Source organism: Odocoileus virginianus, chromosome 18 (genome assembly GCF_023699985.2).
Source record: "Odocoileus virginianus isolate 20LAN1187 ecotype Illinois chromosome 18, Ovbor_1.2, whole genome shotgun sequence".
Classification (NCBI taxonomy): domain Eukaryota; kingdom Metazoa; phylum Chordata; class Mammalia; order Artiodactyla; family Cervidae; genus Odocoileus; species Odocoileus virginianus.
In genome coordinates, this window is record NC_069691.1 from 31,521,378 (window position 1) to 31,547,982 (window position 26,605).

Below are 26,605 nucleotides of genomic sequence, written 5' to 3' on the forward strand. Positions count from 1 at the left end.
TGCAGGAAGGAGAGTGAACCAAGTATCTAGACCATGGTGGTCACTACAACTATTTCTGATATTTCTCTTTCCAAGCACAATATAGGACTGCACTTTCCCACCCTGCTGAAGTTAGGTAAAGCTCTGTGATTTTCTTCGAATGTGAAATATGTTCAAAATTCCAGGTAGGGGCATTTTTTTTTTTATTGAGGTAAAGATAGTACATAACATTATATTAATGTCAAGTATACAACATAAAAATTCAATCTTTGTATACACTACAAAATGATCTCCACCTTAAGGCTAGATACCACCTGTTACCACACAATTGATGCCCTAGAACCAATTCTTATATACCATGTTCCCTTCCCTTCTGACACCAGAAGGCAAAGATTCCAATAGCTCAGGGCCTTGGATGAGGACAACATGGAATGGATCTTTCACTGACCTGGAATAGAGATGGAGCACGAGAGACAAATAATCCGTTGCTATGGACATCTCCCTCCCACCATGTAGCCTGTGAACCACAGAGGTTCATCTTCTGAAAAGGAAGTGGATGACCAGGAAAGACAGAAAAAAAAAAAAAAAAAAAAACACAGACTCTAAAGCTATTCTAATTTGAATTCAAATACTTCCTGAGGATTTTCCATATTCCTTCCCCTAGGTTCCACAAGACCCCCTTTATCTGTCTAAATATATCTGTCTAGATCTATTACATCTTCAAGTTTTTGTTTTTACCCTAGCTAGCTCAAGTTGCTTTCTTTACTTTCAACCCAAAGAGCTGTAACTAACACGTCCCCAAACCCATCAAACTGTTCACACCAAAAACCAAAAGACCGACATGAAAGCAAAGACACACTGGGGAAACCATGGTGGATACAGCCGAAGTGGGGATTTGGCAGAGACAGGCTAACTGCTGCCCACACACCACTTCCCCTTCTCTGTGAGCCCACATTTCTCTGCCTCTCTTGTCATTAGCTAAGCCAAGGTGACTGAGCTCCAGCCAATGGAGAACATGGAGAACATGTTCTCAGAAGAACGTGCAGAAGATCATAGGCACCAAGCCCCTCATACCACCCTCCATACTTCTTCCCCTTCGGCAGCCTGATGCTAAAGAAGAAGTGAGCTTAGCAGCCATGCATAGAAGACGGCAGAGCCACAAGACTGAAAGAACCTGGGTTACTGAATCATGACAGGAAAAGCCACCCTCTGGCAGGAACACCTGGTTTGTGACAGATTTTAGCCTGCTCTAACTCATGCAGGACTTCCCTGGTGGCTTAGATGGTAAAGCGTCTGCCTACAATGCAAGAGACCCGGGTTCAATCCCTGGGTCTGGCAGATCTCCTGGAGAAGGGAATGGCAATCCACTCCAGTATTCTTGCCTGGAAAATCCCATGGATGGAGGAGCCTGGTAGGCTACAGTCCACGGGGTCACAAAAAGTCGGACACGACTGAGCGACTTCACTTTCACTCACTAACTCATCCAGAGAAGGAGTAGAAGCAGCCATTTGATGCTGAATTAGCCCTGGTTTTCACCTACCTCCTCCTCTGATCCTCCCTAGAGCTGAATGAGGCAATGGAATCAACCCCTTTTTACAGAGGTGTTAGGCAACATTCAGAGAAGTTCAGTTGTTGGGGAGGAGATCACATGTCACTTACTAGATAAGTTCAGCCTCAAATACAGACCTTCTGATTTCCAGAGACCAATTTTTTTCTACTGTGAAACACAAATGCTAAAGATTCCTCCTTAAATTGAACATACTAGCAGCTGATCTAAATCTCTGAACTACAAAACAGATTTTAAAAAGATGAATGAGAAGGCAATCCCCCCTTCAAGATAAGTGCATCATCCATTTACTACTGCATGCTCAGAGCTCAGCCAAGAACAAAGCACAGTGAAGGACCTTTACACATGCCTGTAAAGGTTTTTTTTAAAAAAGTCTTACCGGGATGCTCAACACTGCTAGTCATCAGGGAAATGCAAATGAAAACCACAAAGAGATATCACGTCACACCTGTCTGAATGGCTATTATCAAAATGAACACAAATAAATGTCAGCAAGAAAGTACAGAAAAGCAAACCCTCCTACATTGTTGGTGGGAAAGCACTGTGGAAAACAGTTTGAAGATTCCTCAAAAAACTAAAATAAAACTACCATATGACCCAGTGAATACACTCCTGGGTATAAATCCAAAGAAAATTAAAACACTACTTCAAAAAGATACATGCACCCCAATGTTCACAGAAGCATTATTTACAACAATCAAGACATGGAAGCAACCTAAGTGTCCAAAAATTGATAAATGGATATAGAAGATGTGTACACACACACACACACACACACATACACACACAAGGTGGAATACTACTCAGCCATAAAAAATGAAATATTGCCACTTGCAACAACATGGATCGACTTGGAGAGTATTATGCTTGGTGAAATACGTCAGAAAGAGAAAGACAAATACTATATGATATTACTTATGTATGGAATCTAAACCTAGATGTCCATCAGCAGATGAATGGATAAGAAAGCTGTGGTACATATACACAATGGAATATTACTCAGCCACTAAAAAGAATACATTTGAATCAGTTCTAATGAGGTGGATGAAACTGGAGCCTGTTATACAGAGTGAAGTAAGCCAGAAAGAAAAACACCAATACAATATACTAATGCATACATATGGAATTTATAAAGATGGTAACGATAACCCTGTATGCGAGACAGCAAGAGAGACACAGATGTATTGAACAGTCTTTTGGACTCTCTGGGAGAGGGCGAGGGTGGGATGATACGGGAGAATGGCGTTGAAACATGTAAATTATCATATGTGAAACGAATCACCAGTCCAGGTTCGATGCATGATACAGGATGCTCGGGGCTGGTGCACTGGGATGACCCAGAGGGATGGGATGGGGAGGGAGGTGGGAGGGGGGTTCAGGATGGGGAACACATGTACACCCACGGCAGATTCAAGTCAATGTATGGCAAAACCAATACAATGTTGTAAAGTAAAATTAATTAATTAAAAAAAAAGAATACTACAAAGTAATGAATATAACAGTAAAGAAACAGATTCACAGATACAGAGAACAAACTAATAGTCACCAGTGGGGAAAAGGAAGCGGGCAGGGGCAAGATAGGGATAGGAGATTCAAAGATACAAACTACTATATATAAGATAAACTACAAGGATATATTATGCAGCACAAGGAATATAGCCAATATTGTATAATAGCTATAAATGGAGTATAACCTTTAAAATTCTGAATCACCATATTGTACACCTGAAACTAATGTAATACTGTAAATCAGCTATAAATAAAAACATCTTACCAAGAAACAAACATTCAAGTGTACATCACACTACAATTAAATATCAGCGAAACAGGTGCTGGGTACATCTTTCACATGGAGACCAACCAGAAGACTTTAATTCTATCAAGTGTAATTTATTTAAATAACAATTCAATTGCACATTGTAGGTAAACCAATGCAGCAATATGAAAATAAAGAATTTCAAGAGTATCCAGCAACTTAAACACACATCTAATAATGCAGAGTATTCTGTAATACTAAGGAATGAAAAATAAAACACTGACTTTCAAGATGGGGTGATTTATTTGCACTTAAAAATACAGTTTCTAAGATGATATTTGTTTCCAAAAATGTCTTAATGTTAAAAATAGGCTACAGGAACGGATGTCTTCATGTTGAAAATTTATATCTTGTATCAGCATGAGCTTACACATCACAGATGATAACATTACACAAAATCAGCAAATAAACACTCATTTGGGAACACAGTTTTGATATTAAAAACATCAGAAGTTCACAGTTTTCTTCTTTCTTTTTGACTTATACTGATAAAATGCTTTTATACCACAAGCCATTTCACTTTCTAGCATCAGATCCAGCACCAGATCCAATGCCTACTTGATCAGCAGATGGATGCTACTAAACACATTCTTCTTACTTGGAAGTCACATCTTCCATTTCTAAACATATTTTGCTCTGTAAAACTGTGACCACTGGGAATGGGGAAGACAGGATTTAAGTTCAAATGTAATGAGAAGAGAAAAAGTGAGATAAAATGCTGAAAATGTTTACTAATAAAACATTAAATTGTAAAGTACATACAGCTAGGTTTGAGGATTCAACAGGAAACTAACATTGATTTGCAAAAACGCTATGGCCTATAATTAAAATTCCCCTACATGTCAAGGTAACATGAAGGTTTTTTAGGTGACCAGATCTCTAGACAGATTTGTTTGTGCGTTTTAAGTCAAAGCAAAATTTTCCAAGTGAAGTACCTACAAAATAAATTTGCTTTGGAAATAAGCCTCAGTAATAAAATAATACTTCTCACTTATTAAATATATATTTCGCCTTTACATGTGATTCAGCAGCTTACATCAAAAAATTCAAGAGTTCTATAAACATCTGCAAATAAATATTTTAAAACACTAGTATACAAATGAATCTGCTGGTATTCATTCAGGTGTTCTGATGTTGGCAGTTAGCAAAGGAAAAAAATTTTAAAATAAACTACTTAGTTATAAAATTCTCCCCTAACATAACATGAGAATACAATACACTATTGAGAATTAAGTAATTTTTCTGGGTAGCACATATCAGTGAAACACATGTGTCCTCCTTCTGCAAATCTTAGTTACACAGAACCCAGTGGTATTGTCTTTGAAAGCCGTTAAAGTAATAGCCTAAGATTTTTAATGTTTACCATAATCTCTCTTTATGTGTAAATTACTTTCTTAAAGCACTATATAGGACACATTTGTCCACTATGAAGAAAAAAATCACTTCAAGAAAAAAAGTGAACTAACAAAAATTATTTAAACTTTTTTACTATACCCAAAGTTGCCACTCGGACACTTGGCTCCGATAAAGACAAGAATGAATTAAAATGCATGACTCTAAAGCCGGGAAAGTCTTCCCTTCAAAATGAAGAAGACCTTTCAGCACTTCAAAATCATGTAATTCCTTTAAAACTGAAATAAGCAATATTCTTTAACACATTCATTTTATCCGGTGTCTCTGGTTTTCAGTTCTGTTACACTGAGACTAACTTTTTTTCCCCCTAAATGATGTAGCACAAACTAAAAACTTAAAACTAATTTACTAAAAAAATATTAAATAGCCGTAAAACAAAAGCTCCCACTGGGATATACCAGCATCCCTTATAGTCATCATTTAAATTACGTGTGTCTAAGAACTACTGGATTAACATATAAGGTACATTATATATTAATATGCAACTAGGTTTAACTTAATGTCAGTATTAAAGTACCTTGAGTTTTCCTATGAAATATCTAACCTGTAGGCACTGGTATGCTCTCTTTATTAGCGAAATACAGTGAAGTGGCTGCTTTAAATTCCTCCATGCAGAGTCGTGTTACAGTATTACTACATTGACACATCTGTAAACTGGACAGAATGAAGGCTGGACTTCCTGTGAAGCTAGATCCACATTGTCCTATGGGATAGATCAGGCCAAGAACCTGCTCAGCCTTCTCAATCTACTACATAGCCCCTGTATCATTTCTTTTTGCGGTGATGAAACAATAAACAGACTGGAATGGACTTTAACATCAAGGTCAAACAGCAACCACTCAACACAGAAGTTATCACTCCTCAGGCTAAATTCTGGTGTGTCCTTTTCATTACACTTCAACATTCTAAAGTAACTAAGTGTAAGGGAAGTTTAAGAGACAAAACTACCAACAATGAGGAGCAGAAACAGGGTTTTACAACAAACAGTCTAATAATATAAAGAAAAAATACGTAAATAATTGGTCTGGGGGGAGGAAAAGTGGGAGAAAACCCTGTACTCCTTCTAAAAGAACAGTATAATAGTATCTATTTAATATTTGTAAGCTGTTCTCTATTTATGTATCTTATCAAGAAATGTTTAGTCCCTAAGTCATGTCCGACTCCTTGTGACCCCATGGACCGCAGCCTGCCAGGTTCCTCTATCCATGGGATTTCCCAGGCAAGAATACTGGAGTGGGTTGTCATTTCCTTCTCCAGGGGACCTTCCCATTGGCAGGGGGATTCTTTGCCAGTGAGTCACCAAAGAAGCCCCATAGGAAATGTCTAAAGAGCTTTAAAATATGTCAGTTATACATATGCACATCACTTAGGTATCATACACACATGAAACATTAATAATAAGCAGCAAAAGAAAAATACACAACTTTAAATAAACTATTTGCCAAATTATTCTCTAAATGGGTAACTAGTGCCTAAAATTTTTAAAGGAGAATATTGGCCTAGCTGAGTCAATGATGAAACACTAATAATATAAGGAGATTGAAGTGGTCACCCAAATCTTCAGAATAATGTTAATCCTAGAAAATATTTTAATCATATAATCTAACATCTTAAAAGTGAGAGTCTCTTCCTCTACAAATCTAAGAATTTGTGCTGTTACATCTCAAAAAGTAAGGAATGTCTATAAAGTCAGATTAAGCTAATAATCCTAAAAATAAGATCTCTCAGTCTAGTATATAAGGAACTGAAGAAGGGAGAGAATAATAATGTTCAAACAGGTCAATGATCAATGACCATTTGCAGAAGAAATATAATGAAATAAAAGTTTATGGGAGCTTAAATAGAAAAAGCAAACCTCACAGATACATATTTGAACCATGACAGGCAATATAGCTATGGTGACTTAAGGTGATCACAGTAGGCAGCAGGTATAAGTCAGAACCCCAGGAAGCACAACAGGGGAAGGCATGTATAAATGAACGCTCCCTGACTCTCAGCATCATTCCAACATGTGCCACGAGCCAAGTTCCAAGTGCTCTATGGCGACACGTGGCCAGTGGCTACCATAATTGGACAGAGCAGGACTGAAGGAGAAAGAGCAGTGTTGAGAGGTTGGGGAGGATAAATTTCCTGAGATCCATTCCATGCCCTATGAATCACAAAATTTTAGGGCATCAGAACAGTCACTGGAGTCTTCATTATTTTAACTAAATGTATTTAAATTTATGATCTACAAATATGGATTAAGTTAGAAAAAACAGAAATACAAAAAAAGTTCATGAAGAATTAATCAGAATAATGCCAGAAATTTTTTCAGTTGACTATAAAGATCTTTATGAAATTATTTTTAAAGTTCAAATGAAAAATCTCTATTCAGAAACATCAACAGACTCAGTTTAAAGAATGGATGAGAAGGGAAATCGTAATGAGTATTAGCAGCAACTATTAGTGCCTATCATAATGTAACTGCCTCTAAAAGTAGCTTCAAAAGAGAAAACACTTTTCTTTGAAAGGTGGTAACTTTCTTCTTTACACAATCCCACTGATTTGAGTCCTAACAAAGACTCACAGTGACCTCAAAGCTCAAACCACAAGCTTCCAGGTCAGGTAAGAATGATCGTCACATAGCTCTGCTAAACTCACTCCTTTGCAAAAGAGATGGTTATACTTTTGTTGTTTCAATGATTAATAATCTTTGACGCTGATTAATCTGGAATTCATCCACAGCTTCTACTCACTTATAGTAGAGACAAAGAATCAATGAACCTCCTTTTCCTATATAACTTGGGACCTTCTTGTATCCAGAGAAGCAAAGAAATGTTAAAACATATGTTCATATAAGAGCTGATACAGTTGATCTTCCATTGTCAAGCAGAAATCATGCTTTCCTTGTCACCAAAATTACAAAGTCTAATCTATTTAAGTCTTAAGTTTGTGTTTGTTAGTTGCTGAGTCATCTCTGACTCTTTGCGACCCCATGGACTGTAGCCCGCCAGGTTCCTCTGTCCATGGAATTCTCTAGGCAAGGATATTGGAGTGGTTAGCCATTCCCTTCTCCAAGGGATCTTAAGTTTACATAAAGCCAACCTCTGGCTTTTCATTAAAAAAAAAAAATTTAAAGGCAATTATACCAAGAATTACACAAATTGCACCAGCTGTCAGACACATTGGCAGCCTACAAATGCCCCTTAAAACAGCAGATAAAACATTGTCATTTCAGGACTCATTCTTCACAGTACACCCTGGGTCACAAAATAACTCCATAAATGCAGTATTCATAGAGGTCACAAGAAGCTAGTATTGCCATGGTATCTTGAACATGGCAGGAAACAGATGAATATTTGTAGCATTAATGATACTACAACATTTAAAAATCCACTGGATAGGTTAGCAGATAGGAAATACAAATACAAATATAATAAGAACAAATAACAAAGGAAAAATCTTAATGGGAGATATTAATTTTTTATATTTGTTCTGGTAATGCTGAGTTAAAACAAAAATAACCTCCATTAACTTAAACCATTTCCATTTTACATCAGAAACAGCATTTTTTTTACTTGCTTTTGCTCTGGGCTTCTGACCAAAGCAATGAGCTTTTTTTTTTTTAATTTAAAAAAAAAATGCTACCAAAGCTCTCCTAAGGAATTTGGAAACTTTTTTCCCAAGTAATATTTAAAGAAATTGTTGAACAGATTTTCCACTACTAATTGTAATGGCAGTTAATTTATTTCCTCTTTGGTCCTCACGTAAAGTTTTATAATTCATATTATTAGCATGTGAGGAAATCTACCACCTATATTATCTGAAAGGGTGGTATTCTGACTAGAGTTGAATTCATCATTTTCCATTGGAAATACATCCTCAGTATTGGCCAAGAATTAGTACAGTGAAGAAAATAAGATCAAATACTTGCTGAATACAGGCTCTTAGGCGTGCGTGCATGTGTGCAAAGTCGTTTCTGTCATGTCCAATTCTTTGCGACCCTATGGACTATAGCCCACCAGGCTCCGCTGTCCATGGGATTCTCCAGGCAAGATATACTGGAGCTGGGTTGTCAAGCCCTCCTCCAGGGGATCTTCCCAACCCACAGATCGAATCCACATCTCTTATGTCTCCTGCATTGGCAGGTGGGTACTTTACCACTAGCACCACCTGGGAAGCCCACAGCCTCTTATAACAGGAAATAAACATCAAGGTGCAAATTCACAACGTGAGCTCATGTCAGTGCTAAACACTGAATAAATCCAAACTTGTTTGAATCTCCATGCTTCTTTCATTTTACATCAGAGACCACAGGCTCAGCCAATACTTCAGTTTTGATACTGTAATCTGTACATAAAATTATAACTATTACAACAACTCATATTCACCCAGCCTTTCAATTTACAAAAAAGCTACCACGCACGTTATTCCATTGAGCCCTCACAAATGCCAAGCTCTGTGTTGCTATCTCCATTGGGGAAACTGAGTCCTAAAAAGGGTGGATGACTTGCTCCATGTTGAGGAACTATTAACTAACAGAGCAGGGCTCCTGCCTGCCTGTCTGGGGCTGTTTTTGTTCAACTGCAGAGGCTTCCAAGGACAAGATATTCTTCATAACAAAAATAAGACAAAATTCTGATTCATCGATTCATAAATTGTTTTTTGTCTCTCTGTATGCAATATTGTCCTGAGCCTCTGCATATACATATTGGAGAGCTGGGGTGGGGGTGCAGGGGTGGAGGCAGTGGTGATTGTAAAATAAAACACACATTAAGTGGGAATGGTTTGGATTAAACATTTTAACATTGGTTGCTGAAAATAAATACCTAAGACACTGACCTACAATTATAAAACTGAAAGTGACCTTGGAAGTCATCTGTTCTTTTTCCATTTCACAAATGAGGAAAATACAGTGATGGAGAGAGCACGACACTCCCTAAAGGTCACCCTGGTAACTGCTGACAGCAGACCCAGCACCATACAGAGTCGGGCTCTCTTTCACTCTATGCCCTGATTGTGTCTGCAAATTAAAGGATAAGCACAGTCCAGATATTTACAAGGAAACATCACAGTGCTAGAAAGATTAGAAAACTAGACCTTACACACCAACATTATGAGTGTAAAAATTATTGATATTTTATATATCATTTAAAGCAGCAGGAACTTTATAAGAAAAATAATCAAGGTATATTTTTTAGCTCTCATGATTAAGGTTGAGGATAATCTAAAATATAAATTTTCCCTTTAGATACACAGAGTTTTTTGAATTTTGTTATAATAATGACAGATTTAAGTACATTCAAAAACAGGATAGTCTCTCAAAAATGTCACCACTTTTAACTTATATGAAGAATAAAAAACAATAACAACATCTCATCTTTTCTAGATACAGGTCTTTCAACCAGTTACCTATGTTACCTGTCCTGTTCACACCCATTACTTGTCTTTTTCAGGAGTTTTCGGAAAATGATTAAGCTATTTTTGAATGTAGGTTTTTCTTATTTTGTTTCTGAAACTTAAATTCTAGGCAACAAACTCTCTGAAATTTAACTGCCCAACAAATCTAAATATGGCTCAGGTTATAAGCCATTTACTACTTACATGATATTCATTTCCACATTTAAAAAAATAAATAATCTATTTAGACTTTATTGTACCTGTGAGTCCTTTAAAAGACTTCTTCACTCTCCAAATTAATAAGAAATTCCTTTTGAAGATGCAAAATATAAGAGTTTTCAAAATATTACTGACCATCATTCCATAGAGAAAAAAAAACACTTAAGTAGACCAAGAGTAAACCACACAAATTATAGAAAACATTGACAGCAAAATTAGTTTTCTGTCTCTCATTCACAAGATCATTTTTTCACTTTAATACAAGGCCTAATCTACAGTAGACACCAGTACAAATTGAGAGAAAAATCCATCCTTCATGTTCTGATCAATCTGAAGATGATTTTTTCCAGAGGTGAAGAGCTGCCTGAATTCTGAAGTGTAGTCTGGACTCCAATGAGTAATCTTTGTAGTTATTTCTAAAGACAGATAACAATAAAATTTTAATGTCAAAATTCCTTTATAAACCAGGGCACTACCACCCTATTCCCCTCCCTCTCAGCTTCATTCTTTATCTACTCTCAAACATCACTATGCATAACAGTGGATTTTGTTAAAATGAAGATTCTATTCCTGGGAAGAGAGGGGGATGACAATATTCTGTATTTCTAGAAGTTTCCAGGTGGTGGTCTAAAAATCCTACTTTGAATAGCAAGGTTTGTACTTCTCCCAAACAGCAAGAAGGTTATGCTGAGGGCTTAAAAAATTTTATGAACTATTTTTAAATAGCTGACCTCCTTTTCTAAACTGGAAATTTTAGACAACCTCATATAAACAAGGTGAAGAGGATCATTCACCCCCTCAAAAAAAATTTAAGTTAAATACACACACACACACTCATGAAACAACAGTGACAACAAAGATAGTAGAATTATTTGGTAACAACAAAATTACTTACTCCAATTCTCACAGGCAAATATCAATGGTTTGGTCAATAACTATTATGTGACAATGTCAGGAGGGGAATTAGAAATCCACAGATTACTTTAAAACTTCACTTATATCAACCACGTTGACTTGTCTTTGCTAGAATTGTTCAGACTCAGTAAAATGGAGTGGCTTGGATCTTGGGCTCTATGTTCATACACACAACCTTGGCCCATGGGAAAGCTATATCTTTCTCTGCCGTGGCATTCACTTCTTTCTACAGTCCTTTATGTTATACAGGTCTAAGGATTACTTACTAGTAACCTTGCTAAGAGTTATTATTCATAAGCTAAGCCAACATCTTATAGAATTTACCAAAAGATGTAATTGAGTATTTCCCTAATTAACCTCAGCAGCTTTGCAAAAGCTCCTACTGTACAAGGAAAACTGCAGATAATCAACAGTCTTGAAATTATTGGGAAGTTTGTCTATGTTGGCATCACTAGCACTGTCTTGAGTTAGTGTTGACTTTTTGATCACTGCTGGTCTTGTTTTTTCTCAGTGAATTACTGGTCTTTTATTTTCATTGCTATATATTTCCTTTATATATTACTTGAAAGTTGCTCAGTCGTGTCCGACTCTCTGCAACCCCATGGACTGCAGCCTGCCAGGCTCCTCTGTCCACGAAATTCTCCAGGCCAGAATACTGGAGTGGGTAGCCATTCCCTTCTCCAGGTGATTTTCTCAACCCAGGTATCAAACCCAGGACTCCCGGATTGCAGGCGGATTCTTTACCATCTGATAACACTAAATATGTCCACATGATAAATACTCAGAAACAGAACTTTTAGTCCCAAATTTTCCAATGGCTAGATTTGAAGATACACGAACGTTAGCTGAAATGGGAGTCATACTCACTCTCAAGAAACTAAAAGTGACTTTCTCATATCTCTAGCTTAAAAAAATAAAAAAGTGGAATGGCTGACTCCACTTTCTCACTTCACTTGTCAAGCTGCTGATGATCTTCATGCTGCCAAATTCAGCAGCCACTTCTCTGGTCTCACCTTGCTTGACCTCTTGGCAACCATCTTCACAAATTCCCACTCTTCTTTTGAAACATTGTGTTTACTTGGCTTTCAAGGATGTCATCCTAACTCATAGCCACTTCTTAATCTTACTATTTAATCTCTAAAATAATTGCATAGCTCAAGGCCCTGTGCTGGATCTCCTTCTCTAGCCATACAACTTTCCCCAAATGACCCCACCACAGCTTTAAATATCACTGTCTCTGTCCTGGTGACATTCAAATATCTACAACTGGCCTTAACCTTTACACTGAACTACATGCTCATATAAATGACTGTTAACTCACCATCTCCACATGAATACCTATAGGCACCTCAAAATAACACAGCCCAAACAGAAGTATGTTTTTTTCCTTTCTTCAACCCTGCTCCTCTAAGTATTCCCCATTTCAGTAAAGCATCATTATTGAAAGGTCACGCTGACTGCCCCCGCCAAAAGGTCCCAGATAAGTACCAGGGACAGACATCTGCCAATCAGCAGCCCGTTGCCAGGCAGACTGATGGACGCGAAGGTGCCAAGACTCCGGCCAATCAAGAAAAACCGACACGGGACAAAAGGCCAATCAGCACCCTAGAGCCTGACTCCAAGCATATTCGAAAAGGTCCCGCCGCTTCCGTACCCGCCAGGGTATATAGGTGCCGCCCCTCTTCCCGCAGGTTGCAGACTCCCTTTGTCTCTTCACTCACCCGCCCCCGGGAGTTCTGCCCGAGAGCGACCACCCAATAAAGGCCTTCATCAACGGTCCTTAGAGGTGGCTCTTTCTTCCCGCGGCGTTTTCTAACAATTATCACCCTAGTATCTTGACACCCTCCCCCTCCTATCCCCAGCCAGGAATGCTCCTCATCCAGTCTTCTGGTGACAGATCTTCTCAGGACTGGCTTTAATGATGCTAATCTCAACAACATAGTACCACCTCAAGGAAACCTTTCAGAATCAACTCAATCTAAAGTGACACCCAGGTACCTTGTATCATATCATAAATCTCAACAAAGCATAAATCATTGCTATTTTTCTTATCTGTGTATTTACCAATACCCCACTATTTAGAAAGCAGAAATATTGCCTGTTGATGCATAGTTGTTTGCCTAGAACCTTCTCTAGCATCTGGCACATAATAGGTACTCAGTGAATACTCACTCAATTTAAGGAAATGAACAAACCAATGAGTTATTAAGCCATTTATGGCCTAGAGCTATCATGGCATTCTTTCTCCACTGTAAGTAGTGTTCAAAGCAAGCAGACCACAGGGTTTGTGTCTGCAGTAAACGAACCATGATCACAGGAAATCTGAGCACCACTGTCCACCAGGATTGATAAAGTGCTTTGAAATTGCCACAATACCCAGAAAGAAGAGAGTCAGGAAGATTCAAAGGGCTTCTTCAAATCAGAGGCTTTTTAATGAAATGAGAGAGATGGTGGAATATACCAAAGGTCAGCAAACTATAACCAAAATTATGGCCAACTCTGGGCACACATATTTATTTACATATTGCCTTCTATGGCCACTTTCAATACAATTGAGTACTTACAATGGAGACCCTCTACTGAAAAGCCAGAAGTACTAACTGGCCCTTTATAGAAAAAGTTTTCTGATCCCTGATACAGAAGAGAATAGGTTAGAACTCTGTCCTGTAGGTACCCCCAAATCACAACATTTGTAAACAGTCACAGGGTCAGGCATTAAGAAGGTTGAAAATTGCACAATTCCAACAAAAGCCACAAGCAGAAATTAAGCATAAATTAGCAAAGGTAATATAATGACTTTTTCATTAATGTGTTCGTTTTTAAGTGTATCAAGTTACTGCTGTTGTAAAAACAGTATTGATATTCCTGACTCCATAGCAATGGAGGAAAAGCTGCCATTACCACTTACCTTGCAGTTTCTAGGACCTTTATGGCCTTGTCAATTTCTCCTTGGTTTTTATACAAAAATGCCAGTTCAAACAGAGTAAATGGCACCAGGTAGTGGTCATACTTCAGTAGCTTTTCACTAAAAGAGTGAATGAAAAGTAATTAAATCTAAACAGAAGAAGGAACATATCATTCTTTTTCAACATATATATTTTTCCCCATTCTTATGAAAATAGGTACAGCACTAAGTCTATTACCAGAGAAAAGCTATCATTATACAGTTGAAGAATATAATAAACCATGGCAATAATCAGTATGCTTTTATTTTTTATTTATTTATTTTTAACAGTATGCTTTTAATATATTACTTTTTTTTTTGGTCTCACTGTATGGGATACAGGATCTTAGTTCCCCAATCAGGGATTGAACTCACGCCCCCTGCAGTGGAAGCATAAAGTCCTAACCACTGGAACACCAGGGATTTCCTCTATTACTCTTTTATTTTATTCCATGGTCTAAATTCAGCACTGAACATTGTTTACTGCCTTTCACATAGACAAAAACATGCAGATTTTTGAAGATTATCCTAGAAAGGACAAGATCATGAACATGTTCAGAAATGACTCCATTTAGAAAATGACTCCACTTATTTTTCACTAAGGTTTAACTCTCCTTACACTGTTTGTCTTATAATGCTTCAAAACGTCAAGAAAGAAGGGGCCAACACTTCCGCTTACAGCAGTATGATGAAAATCACCTGACTTCCCAACATCTAGAAGCACTAAAACAAGTAAGAGCAACACCCTTTTAAAAGGAGAGCTCAGCTCACAAGAACACAGGGAGGACTCTCAAACTGAAAACAAAGCCAGAACTCTAATCGTGTCGATGATGCCAAAGCACTCCTGGGTCTGTTTCAGCCAAGGCTTTGTGTCTCTATGTCGACACAGGAAGTAAGACCTTGGGCCCACATAATACGTACAGCAGGGGCTGAGACCACTCCAAAAAGCTGGGGCCCAGCTCCATCAGAGAAAGGGTAGAAGATGAAAACCCACTCATGGCACAGGAGGAAGACAAGGGCAATGGACTCTGTGGCCCATACTCTGGGCTCAGCTGCTTCAGTCGTGTCTGACTCTTTGCGACCCTATGGACTATAAACCATCAGGCTCCTCCACTCATGGGATTCTCCAGGCAAGAATACTGGAGTGGGTTGCGTGCCCTCCTCCAGGGGATCTTCCCTACCCAGGGATCAAACCTGCATCTCTTATGTCTTCTGCATTGGCAGGTGGGTTCTTAACCACTAGTGCCTTGTGGGAAGACTGGCCTACTCTCTAGGCAGGAAGAAAAAGCAAATCCCTTAAGAAATTAATAATCAATGGGTCTGTCCTCACCTGAATTTGCAATTCAAATTTATGTGGCCCAAATGATCCAAGAAGCTCTAAGCAATGAAATTAACATGAAAGTGGCCCAGGGTGAGAAAACCCTTTGGGGCATCTGGCAGAAATAAAAGCACAAGCGCTTTAGAAAGAGACTCTTCCTCAATCCTAGCCTCACTGGAGTCTCAAGATAAAACTCATTGAAGCTGAGTTCACAATCCAAAACTATAAAACACACCAGCAAACTATCCACTATGAGATGCAAAAGACACAACAAATAGCCCAAATAGGTCATCCTTTAAATCCTAATAAAAAGGTCAGTAAAAGAGAGCTCAATGGATACTTCTTTAACATATTTACTAAAGACAGCATATTATTAATTTGAGAAAGACATTGTCTCTTTCCTCTTCTTATAAGGACAGCAGTCCTCCTACATACTCAGAAAATATGGTCTGAAAAAGAGGATCAGTAGTTACAGATGGGAAAGCACATGATATCGAACAGAAGACGTCAAGCAGAAGTCCGTGGCTGTGACTTATTTGGTATATAAAATGCTTTCCAAAAAATTGAGCCAAGGTTTAAAAATCAGATGTTACATAAAATTCAGATTCCAGGCTTTCAATCATAAATTGTAGGGATTATTACTAGTGGGCTCACACTGTCAAGAGTAATAATCAATTTGAGTTCAGGAGTGGCAGTACTCTTTAGAGAGACCACACAATCTCCCTGATCTGCAGTGCCCACCAATCCCCATCCCCACCATCACTCAGAAAGGTTACTTGTCTGGCCCCTGTAGATAACTGCATCTGCAACTCCAGATGCAGAGAAGAGGGCCAGACAACAGAACCTTGACTCAACTCACTAATTAGCAAAGGAGCAGGGCATCATCATCAATGCTACTGAGGGGATAAAACTCATTCATCTACAGAAAAATGCCCCTTGCCAAAAGAGAAGCTGTTACAGCATTCATCACAGTTGTTCTTTCCTACCAAATTTTCATTACAATGATGGTTAGTCTGTTTATTCAACTCTGAAACCCTAGGATTTGGGTTCACAGTTTCTGGCACATAGTAGGTACTCAAATATTGGTAGAATAAATGAATAATGGACAAATGCACAAATCAAAAAAGTATCATGTGCTCAGTATGACACTGCCAGTATTTAGACAGACACCTCTCAGCTTGGCTGTAAATTTAGCTTTCGTGAGTCACCTCTGAATACCAGGTGGAAAGGCATAAAGCCATGTTCACTTAGGTTATCATTTTTTTCTCAAAGAATAAAGAAAACATTACTGAATTCTCTTTCTGATAACACCAAGTAAAAAAAGGTTAGCAATGGAGATAAAAGCATCACTTTCTCACAGCAATTCCCCAGAAACTGCAATTTGCACTCAAGCTGGTTTCATTGTCTGCTTTTACCTTTGGACAACGTGATTGAAGCACAATTCTGCTTGCAAGGGCCGCTGTAAGTTCTTCAGGCAGCATCCTTTTAGCAGTTTCACTAGGCAGTCGTCATCTACGGAGTAGTCACTAGGGTCTTAAAGCAAAACACATATAGTTCACTCACAAAAACAAAAATACCCTACTTAAGAGGCAGCACTAACAGCTGTTAGGTTTCAGAGGGATCATTTAAAAATTAAAAAAATAAATATGTTTAGCATTTCTATGCCTCACTAAATTCAGGGAAATACTTCAAATATAAAGAATGTCGAGTTTAATACTTCAACACACCATTTGATTAAGGGGTTCACTCTAGTCTTTTTTCACTTTATCACTCTAGCCACCTAAAAAAATTTTTTAGGTGCTCACCTCTGAGTTAAGTGACCTTAGGTAAAATAATAGGAAGTTTGAACTGTAAATAAAGTAAGAGCTTTATTAATTTAATGAAAGGTAAAGCAGTGAGGATCAAGCAGGCGGCCTCTTCCTGTGGCTCTGGCCCCTTACTGGGCTGGCTTCCTGCAGAAGAGGGTAACGCTTCCATGTGGAGAAGCAGATGGCCTTCTCCCCATTAAAAATTCAGGACGGAGAACACCCTCCCCAGATCATTATGTTTACAGCTTACCAGTTCTCCCAGGTTAGGTGCTTTGGGGGATGAAATTATATCATAAAATTAGACAAAGTGGTTCTGAAATACGTGTAAGGCACCTAAAATCCCCACAAACTTCTAACTGCATGAGGCTAACATAGAGGATCTTCTTTCAGGACATTTTTTGCTTTTGAAAACAACTCTACCTTCTATAGCCCAAGGCTAATACATATTAACAGAAGGAACCATATCGTGTGTGACATCTATCTGACAAAGGTGGCCATTTTGCATCTACCACTTTTGAATTTGGGTTTTTCTTTTTTGCAAGTTAAGTAGAAATAAGAAGTCATTCCAAGACAGACTGATAATTTATACATTTCAGGCTGTGACAACCCAGGTGGGAAGGGACAAAAAACCAAAATGATGAGGCTCTGAGAGTCCTTCATACTGAAATACTCTTGCTTTCAGGACAAATGTCAGAAATCACCATTAACGCATGCTGGTGTTTTAATCAGTAAACAGCTTGTCTATGGGAGGTTAAGGATGCTATTTAACCAAGTCAAAGAAGGTTGCTTTATTTCTAGGTACTGAAAATAGCTGATAATCACCTCTCACTTCCAAGATCTGACAAGTTATTCACTATGAAAATCACAAATATCAATACTACATTACCTTCCCTATTAAAGACCATTCCCCCCCAGCTCAAAAATTTCGATTTATGCTTCTAATCAACAAACCAGATTGGGGCTATGTTTAGGATCTGCGGCTGATTGAATCTGTGAATGGGAATCTGTGGATACAGAGGGCAGAGTATGGAACTTGAGCATCCAAAGACTGTGGTATCCACAGTGAGTGTTGGAATCAATTCCACGTGGAAAATAAGGGTCTTACTCAATGGTGGTATGTATTAGTCTATACTACAAAGGATAGACATTCAAACATTAGAATTTATTCTATTGAACTAAAACCCTCGTCTTTGTAGGAAAACAGAAGCAAGCTAGCCTACTCCTTTGGAGGAACAAATATCCTACACATGTTTTCACTTAATTAAAAAAAAAGGTTTTTCTTTACCTCCCATTTCTCACATATACACTTACTTTAAAACATATTTATTTTTTCATCTAATTTGCAAATATGTGCCATTTAATCACAAATAATTCCCTTGATGACAGGAACAATGTTTTTTCTATTATCACAATGCTATACTTGGTATGAAAAATAAGTGTTCAAAGGAACAAATTAATGAAAAGTGGCCAAATTAGTTCCACAAAAATTAATACTAGTAAACTTGTTTAAAACCCTTAATAGATTTTACTGAACTGCAATTTCTGAAACCCATTTTTTAAAGTAAATTTTTATGGAGTCTTATCTCAGTTAAATTTTAAAATGATGTGGCATTACGTTGAATTTCCACTCAAATCAAAGTAAATATTTTTCCTTTTGAAATTATTCTATATTAAAAATTGTAAAAAAAAAAAAAAAACTTACATCCATTAGCATGCCTACTACCAAAAAACAAACAAAACAGATAAAGAAAAGAAAATTACTAGCATTGTCAAGGATGGAGAGAAATGGAAACCTGTGTGCATTGTTGGTGGGAATGAATGGTACAGCCACTAGAGAAAACAGTATGTCAGTTCCTAAAAAAATTAAAAATAGAAATGTTACATGATCCAGCAAATCCACCTTGAGGCATATATCTAAAAGAACTGAAAGCAGCATCTGAATGAAATATTTGCATATACATGTTCATAGAAGTATTGTTCACAGTTGTCAAAAGTGGAAGCAACCCAAATATACATTGATGGATGAATAGATAAAATTTGGTATAAACATCCAGCGGAATATTATGCAGCCTTAAAAATGAAGGCAATTCTGACACATGCTGCAACATGGATGTACCTGGAGGACATTAGGATAAGGGAAATATTAAGCAGCACAAAAAGAAAAAGACTGCACGATTCCATCTATATAAAGTCTCTAGAGTAGTCAAATTCACAGTAATAAAGAGCAAAATGGTGATTGCCAACCACTGTGAAGAGCGGGAAATGGGGAGTTACTGTTTAAGGGGTATGAAAAAGTTCCCAAAACTGGCTGCACAACTGAGTGAATATACTTAGCACTACTGGACCATACAGTTTAAAAAATGGTTAATATGGCAAATTTTATATTATATGCATTTTCCTACAATTAAAAATGTAGAAGATAATGTAAAAATGTAAAGAGGTTTATTTTATCTATAATAAAGATTAAAAATTTATATAAAATTTTATATCTAAATTATAATTTAGATATACAATTATAAAATCTATATAATAATATAATAGATCTAAAATGTTTACATCTATATCTATAATTATAGCTAATTAATAGATGTTTAATTAATTAAAAGCTAATTAATAGATGCTTACCCCTTGGATGAAAAGTTTTGACCAACCTAGACAGCATGTTTAAAAGCAGAGACATTACTTTGCCAACAAAGGTCCGTCTAGTCAAGGCTATGGTTTTTCCAGTGGTCATGTATGGATGTGAAAGTTAAGACTATAAAGAAAGCTGAGCACTGAAGAATTGATGCTTATGAACTGTGGTGTTGGAGAAGACTCTTGAGAGTCCCTTGGACTGCAAGGAGATCCAACCAGTCCATCCTAAAGGAGATCAGTCCTGGGTGTTCATTGAAGCTGAAACTCCAATACTTTGGCCACCTGATGTGAAGAGGTGACTCATCTGAAAAGACCCTGATGCTGGGAAAAATGAGGGCAGGAGGAGAAGGGGACGACACAGGATGAGATGGCCGGATGGCATCACCAACTCAATGGACATAAGTTTGGATAAACTCCAGGAGTTGATGATGGACAGGGTGGCCTGGCATGCTGCAGTCCATGGGTCACAAAGAGTTGGACACGACTGAGTGACTGAACTGAACTATTGATGGGAATCTAAAGTTAGAATAATTTCAAATATGGAAAGTAATGTGTACAAATATCAAACCATTACACTGTACATCCAAAACTAATATAGTGTTATATGTCAATTATATCTCAATGACAGAAAAGGTTATGATATAATAAATAAAAAATATAGGCTAAAGTATGTCCAGATACACTATGATCATAACTATAAAAATAAATCTGGGAGGGCATAAACAGAAACTCTAAATTAATTGTGCATAGTAGGAAAAACACGGGTGACTTTTTTCACCTACATTTTTCAAATGTAATGTTTAATTTATCTCATTAAACATTTCAGCCCCATGCTGTGGCCAAAGTAAAAAATGATCTAAATGAGGTGCTCATCCCTGGAGTCACAGATGATAATTTAATCCTCCGTGTGGGGAGTATAGGACATGCAGCCAGTACCCCTTCAGTGCCTGTTTTCCTCAAGTTAAGAAAAGTGAGTTAACTGTGAGAATTTTTCCTGTCTATTCGTGAATTTCTATGCCTTTTACAATGTTTATCACCCTAGAAATTTTGGTTTTACTCCTGTGGTTCCAGAGGATAAGACCATTGTCTTGGAGTAACATCTAAATGATTTGAGGGTTGATAAGGGTACAATTAAAAGACACTTACTCCTTGGAAGGAAAGTTATGACCAACCTAGATAGCATATTAAAAAGCAGAGACATTACTTTCCAACAAAGGTCCATCTAGTCAAGGCTATGGTTTTCCAGTGGTCATGCATGGATGTGAGAGTTGGACTATAAAGAGGGCTGAGCAAAGAAGAATTGATGCTTTTGAACTGTGGTGTTGGGGAAGACTCTTGAAAGTCCCTTGGACTGCAAGGAGATCCAACCAGTCCATCCTAAGGGAGATCAGTTCTGGGTGTTCACTGGAAGGACTGATGTTGAAGCTGAAACTCCAGTATTTTGGCCACCTGATGCGAAGAGCTGACTCATTTGAAAAGACCCTGTTGTTGGGAAAGATTGAAGGCAGGAGGAGAAGGGGACAACAGAGGATAAGATGGTTGGATGGCATCACCGACTCAATGGACATGAGTTTGGGTAAACTCCAGGAGTCGGTGATGGACAGGGAGGCCTGGCGTGCTCTGGTTCATGGGATCGCAAAGAGTCAGGCACGACTGAGTGACTGAACTAACTAACTAAGGATACAGTAAAAGCTATCACTTATGGCATTGTTAGCAAAAAGATAAAGCCTCTATTCATGACAGAGAACTAGAAAATGTCACAGCAAGAAAACCCTGGGTTTCATTCTAAAAGAACCCAAAGGCCCTCCTGGTTATGGACAAGTTATGTTTCCAACAGACTCACAGCTGCAGAGCTGGGACACTAAGCCCAAATCAGCTGCCTTTCCTCCTACTACGGCAGCTGCTTCCAGTATAAGGAGCATCCAGTAAAGTGGAGGAGGGCTCCCAGTACAACCGGAAGTAATAAGCAAAAAAATCAAATTGTAACAAGATTTCAACTTGAAAACAAATAATTCTCTGGGTCTGTAAAAACGCAATAGTCATTAGAGAGCAATAAAGGAGGCATGGAAAAAGTTAAAACCAACTAAAACCAGAAGTACACACCACTCTCCTTGTACTGCTCTAAAATTAAAACTGTCTTCTTCATCTTTTTCTTTTTTTTTTTGTAACAGCTTTAAGGTAAAATTCCCATAACATACAATTCACCCATGTAAAGTGTACAATTCACTGGTTTTGAGTATATTACAGTGACGTGCACCATCATCAGAATCAACTTTAGAACATTTTCAGCACCTCCAAAAAGAAATATCATACTCCAGGATGAATTGAGAGTAGTAATAACAGATATCACTACCATGTGTAAAACAGATAGCTGGTGGGAATGTGCTATTTAGCACAGGGAGTTCAGCACAGCGCTCTGTGTCAGCCTAGAGGGGTAAGACGGGGGCATGGGAGGGAGATCCAAGGAGGGGATTTATGTATGCATAGAGTTGATTCATGCTGTTGTACCGCAGAAATTAACATGACATTGTGAAGCAATGACACTCCAATTAAAAGATAACAAATTTTTAAAAAATAAGCAATCATGAAAAGAAGAAATGCCACACCCTTGAGTGATCACACACCCCCAGTTCTCCACCCCTTGGCAGCCACTAATCTGCTGTCTTTATGGACTGATTTATCCTCGATATTTTATATAAACGGAATCACACACTCTGTTGTCTTGCCTCCGGCTTCTTTCACGGAGCCTCACGTCCCCAGCGCTCATCCCTGTTGTATCAGGCTTCTTCCCCCTATCTTGACTGCAATCAACCGGACACCTGCGGCTCAAGCTCTTTTGTCCTCATCATCAACATGAGCACACAGATCAACATGAGCGGATGTGATCGGGGCAAGGACCGGAGGGGCAGCCGTAAAGATTTCCAGGCTCTCGCTTTTCATACTTACTCTCACTTTGTAGAGCTGCCTCGGCCTTTTCCACAGTTACCAACAGATTTTCAGAAAGGTCTTTTCTTTTACTCACTAGTGGAAAACCATTCCAAACATACATCATTTCCTAATGAGGAAAAATGAGAAACCATTCACAATTATGTGAGGTCATTCGGTGTACTTTACAACAAAGCTAAGTGTGAATGTTTTGCCGCAGTTGCTAGTGCTCTCAAGACATTTAGAGATCATTTTTCTTAGCTTTCTTCATTTGGAGTTTGGTGATTTAATCTCCCCATTTTCAATTTATTTAATGCTTTTAATGCTTTTTGCCTTTTACACTACAAAATAGTTCAGTGTACATTGATTATTGTGTCTTCACTGAAAAATTAATTTACTCATTTAAGAAGTATTTACTAAGCACCTACTGGTATCCAATCCTTCTAGAAGGCAATAAGATTACAGAGAGAAATAAATATAATATTTTAAAAAGATATTATGAACAATTCAAACAAATTTCTGTTGTTACTCTTAAGTAAAGGGAAACATTTTTTCTATATATGCCAATTGTTTACATAAAATGTTTCCAAGGACATCACTGCAGATGAACATAGGAAATATTTTACCTGGCTCAGGTTCTTTTATACCATTAAAAACATGTGGTAGTCCAGTAATGCAATCCAATATGCAGAAAATACATTCATTTAAAGGCCATATGGCAGAATGACAGCCCTCATTGCAAATTACATTTAATAGGCTAACAGATGAGAATTTTTCTCTTTTTTTTTTTGAACCAAAAGCAAATGTGCTCTTGCTTGAAAATATTTTTCTAATTTTCCTGGTAGTTCAGTTCATATTTTGAAAGGTATGAATTGTAAGCAGGATAATTAGAATCTCCTTGGAAATAAATAAATGGTAAAATATGTAAGATTGTTTGAACAGCCTCTTACAGGGAAGCAGTAGAAACAAGGAAAATACACTGGAGTTGAGTGACAGCAAAGTCATCATCACCTTTTGGGACTGAAAACTAAGATCACAACATTCTTGCTTTACATCTAAATTTTCTTATTAGAAATCATGTTAAGAGTTCAATAACTTTTGCAATATTTATTTAAGCTGATGATTTTTAAAAATTTTATTTTTATTGATCGAACATTTTATCAGAAAAAGAAACGTTTGTATCTGAACTGGTCATTTTGTGAAATATAGGATTTTGGTAAAATTCCTAGTTACCACAAATTCAAGCCAATTCTACACCCTTAGCCCTGGAGAAAGAAGTGCTGAGCCAACCTTCCTTAAGGCCCTTAGTAATCAGAGCAACATATACATCATATGTATACACCAGCATCTAAGTTTTAGGATGGAGAAAGGACTATGGTGTGCTAGAAAAATCCCAGGGAAGTTCTGTGACATGGAAAGAAAAAAATCTCCCAGCATTAATCACTTGATAGAAATGAGGTAGGAATGGAGCTGAAAGGTGTCATGGGTAAAACAGCAGCAGGCTCCCATATTAGCTGGAAAAGGAGGATGTTTGGTCCTTTTTGTGATTTGCATGGTGTTCTTCCTCTTACCTGTGCTCAGATATGATTGACAGAGTGGCATATTTTTATCTCATTGCATCACAGGCACAGACCAGGCACAACCTGGTCTGAGGGTTCTGTTCTCTGAGATTGTTTTTCTTAAGTAGGAAACACCAGGGCTGAGGTACTAGATGCAGGCTAGCCCCCAAAGGACACCTGTGAGGAGCTGCAGTTTTCTTCTCACAGAATATTTAAAGAGCTCCTATAAGTCAATGCGGCTTCCCTGGTGGCTCAGCTGGTAAAGAATCCGCCTGCAATGCAGGAGACCTGGGTTCGATCCCTGGGCTGGGACGATCCCTTGGAGAAGGGAACGGCTACCCACTCAAGTATTCTGGCCTGGAGAATTCCATAGGCTGTATAGTCCATGGGGTTGCAAAGAGTCAGACATGACAGTGACTTTCACTCACTTTGTAACTTGTAAGTCAATGATAAAATAATAAATAACCTAATAAAAAAATTACGGAAGTAAGCCCATGAACAGTGATTCACGAAACAAGAAGTAAAAATGAACAACCACATGAAAAGCTCAATCACACATTAAAAAAATAAAACACTGTTGGTAGGAATTTAAATCAGTACAGCCCTTCTGGAGAGCAATCTGGCAATGTCCAAGTATTAAATGCATATGCCCTTCAACTTAGAATTCTACTTCTAAATATCTCTCCCAGAGAATTATATGCCCATGTACAAAGAGAGCTATAGAAGAATATTCATTGTAGCCTGTTTGTGGTAATAAAAACTGGAAACTAAGCAACTATTAAAGGGGAATAATTGAATATACTCTGGAATCAAAAAAAAAATCAGGAACCTCCAAAAAAAGACAGCAGATGTCAGCTTGCACTAAACAGTTTCCCTGTGTTACTTGACTACACACACAAACTAGACCCCAAAAGTTACTGTAATTTGATATATTCAGTACTTTTTAAAGAAATCTGCATTCAAACCATTTAACTTGAAATTATGCTTTTCATGAAGCCTAACCTAAACGGCACATTGATCAAGAAGGGGAGCTCTAGCATTAGGCTACAACAAGCCACCAGCCACTTATGGCTCTGGAGCAATGCGGCTGGTTCAAACTGAGACACACTCTAAGCATAAAACACACACCAGGCTTGAGTGGATAAGTACAATATGAAAGAATGTGAAATCTCATTAAAAAATTTCAGAGATTACACACTCAAATGACAAAATTTTGCATGTGTGCATGTGTTCTCAGTCGTTCAGTGGTTTGACTCTTTCCGACCCCATGGACTCTAGCCTGCCAGGCTCCTCGGTCCGTGGAATTTTCCAGGCAAGAATACTGGAATGGGTTGCCATTTCCTACTCCAAAAATTTTGCATAAACCGGGTTAAACAAATATTTTGAAAACGATTATCATGTGTCCTACTTTTTTTTTACCTTTTGATTTTTAAGGTAGCAGCTAGAAAAGGTAGTTACATATGTGGCTTGCATTATAATTCAACTCAATTTCAATTATGCCAACTCACCTCTCTCTGTCTGAATTTCCTTATTTGTCAAATGAGGCTACAAAGAAAAATTCCTCTCATAGAGTTACTATAAGACTTAAATGATATATTTTATAAACAACTTTTATCAAACACAATGATTTTTCATTGAGGAAACTTCACAACAAAAGTTAGATGTTCTCCCTGCCCCTGAAACTAAATAATGTATTTCTAGGATGCAAAGAGTAAGTAAATAAAGGCAGATACCAGGGCAGGCAAAACGAGCTTCACGGGTGCTGGCAACGAGGGAGAGTAACGTCGAGCCTTCCTCACTGCAAACTTCTCAGTAGGGATCGATTTCCCAGCAATTCTCTGCTTCAAGCCATCCACCTGTCTGTGAAGAGCCCCAGTTCCAGTGAAAGGTCATTAGAACACATGCAATATTTATACCTGTCCCTGTTATGCCTCGCTCCCCAGAGCAGTGGATCAGCACCACCAGGAACCCTGTTCAAAATCCAAATTTAGGCTCCACCCCAGACCTAATAGTGGTTTCCTTGGTGGCTCAGATGGTGAAGAATCTACCTGCAGTGTGGGAGACCTGGGTTTGATCCCTGGGTCAGGAAGATCTCCTGGAGAAGGGAATGACTACCCAATCAGTAT

The 26,605-nt window shown here is 38.0% G+C and overlaps 1 protein-coding gene across 8 annotated transcripts in view; it reads right to left on the bottom strand.

Annotated features, from left to right (window-relative positions):
- Window positions 1–3,415: 3,415 nt before the first annotated feature.
- The window catches only part of TTC39B (tetratricopeptide repeat domain 39B), a 141,945-nt gene continuing 118,755 nt past the window's right edge, over window positions 3,416–26,605 (bottom strand). For all 8 annotated transcript variants that reach the window (XM_070480533.1, XM_020886860.2, XM_070480532.1 and 5 more), the window contains 5 exons: window positions 26,213–26,339; window positions 22,942–23,050; window positions 16,969–17,086; window positions 14,200–14,316; window positions 3,416–10,792 (listed from right to left, as the gene is read on the bottom strand). In XM_070480533.1, coding sequence (XP_070336634.1) covers window positions 10,702–10,792; window positions 14,200–14,316; window positions 16,969–17,086; window positions 22,942–23,050; window positions 26,213–26,339 — 562 coding nt within the window. In that variant the 3' untranslated portion in view covers window positions 3,416–10,701. The remainder of the gene's footprint in view (window positions 10,793–14,199; window positions 14,317–16,968; window positions 17,087–22,941; window positions 23,051–26,212; window positions 26,340–26,605) is intronic.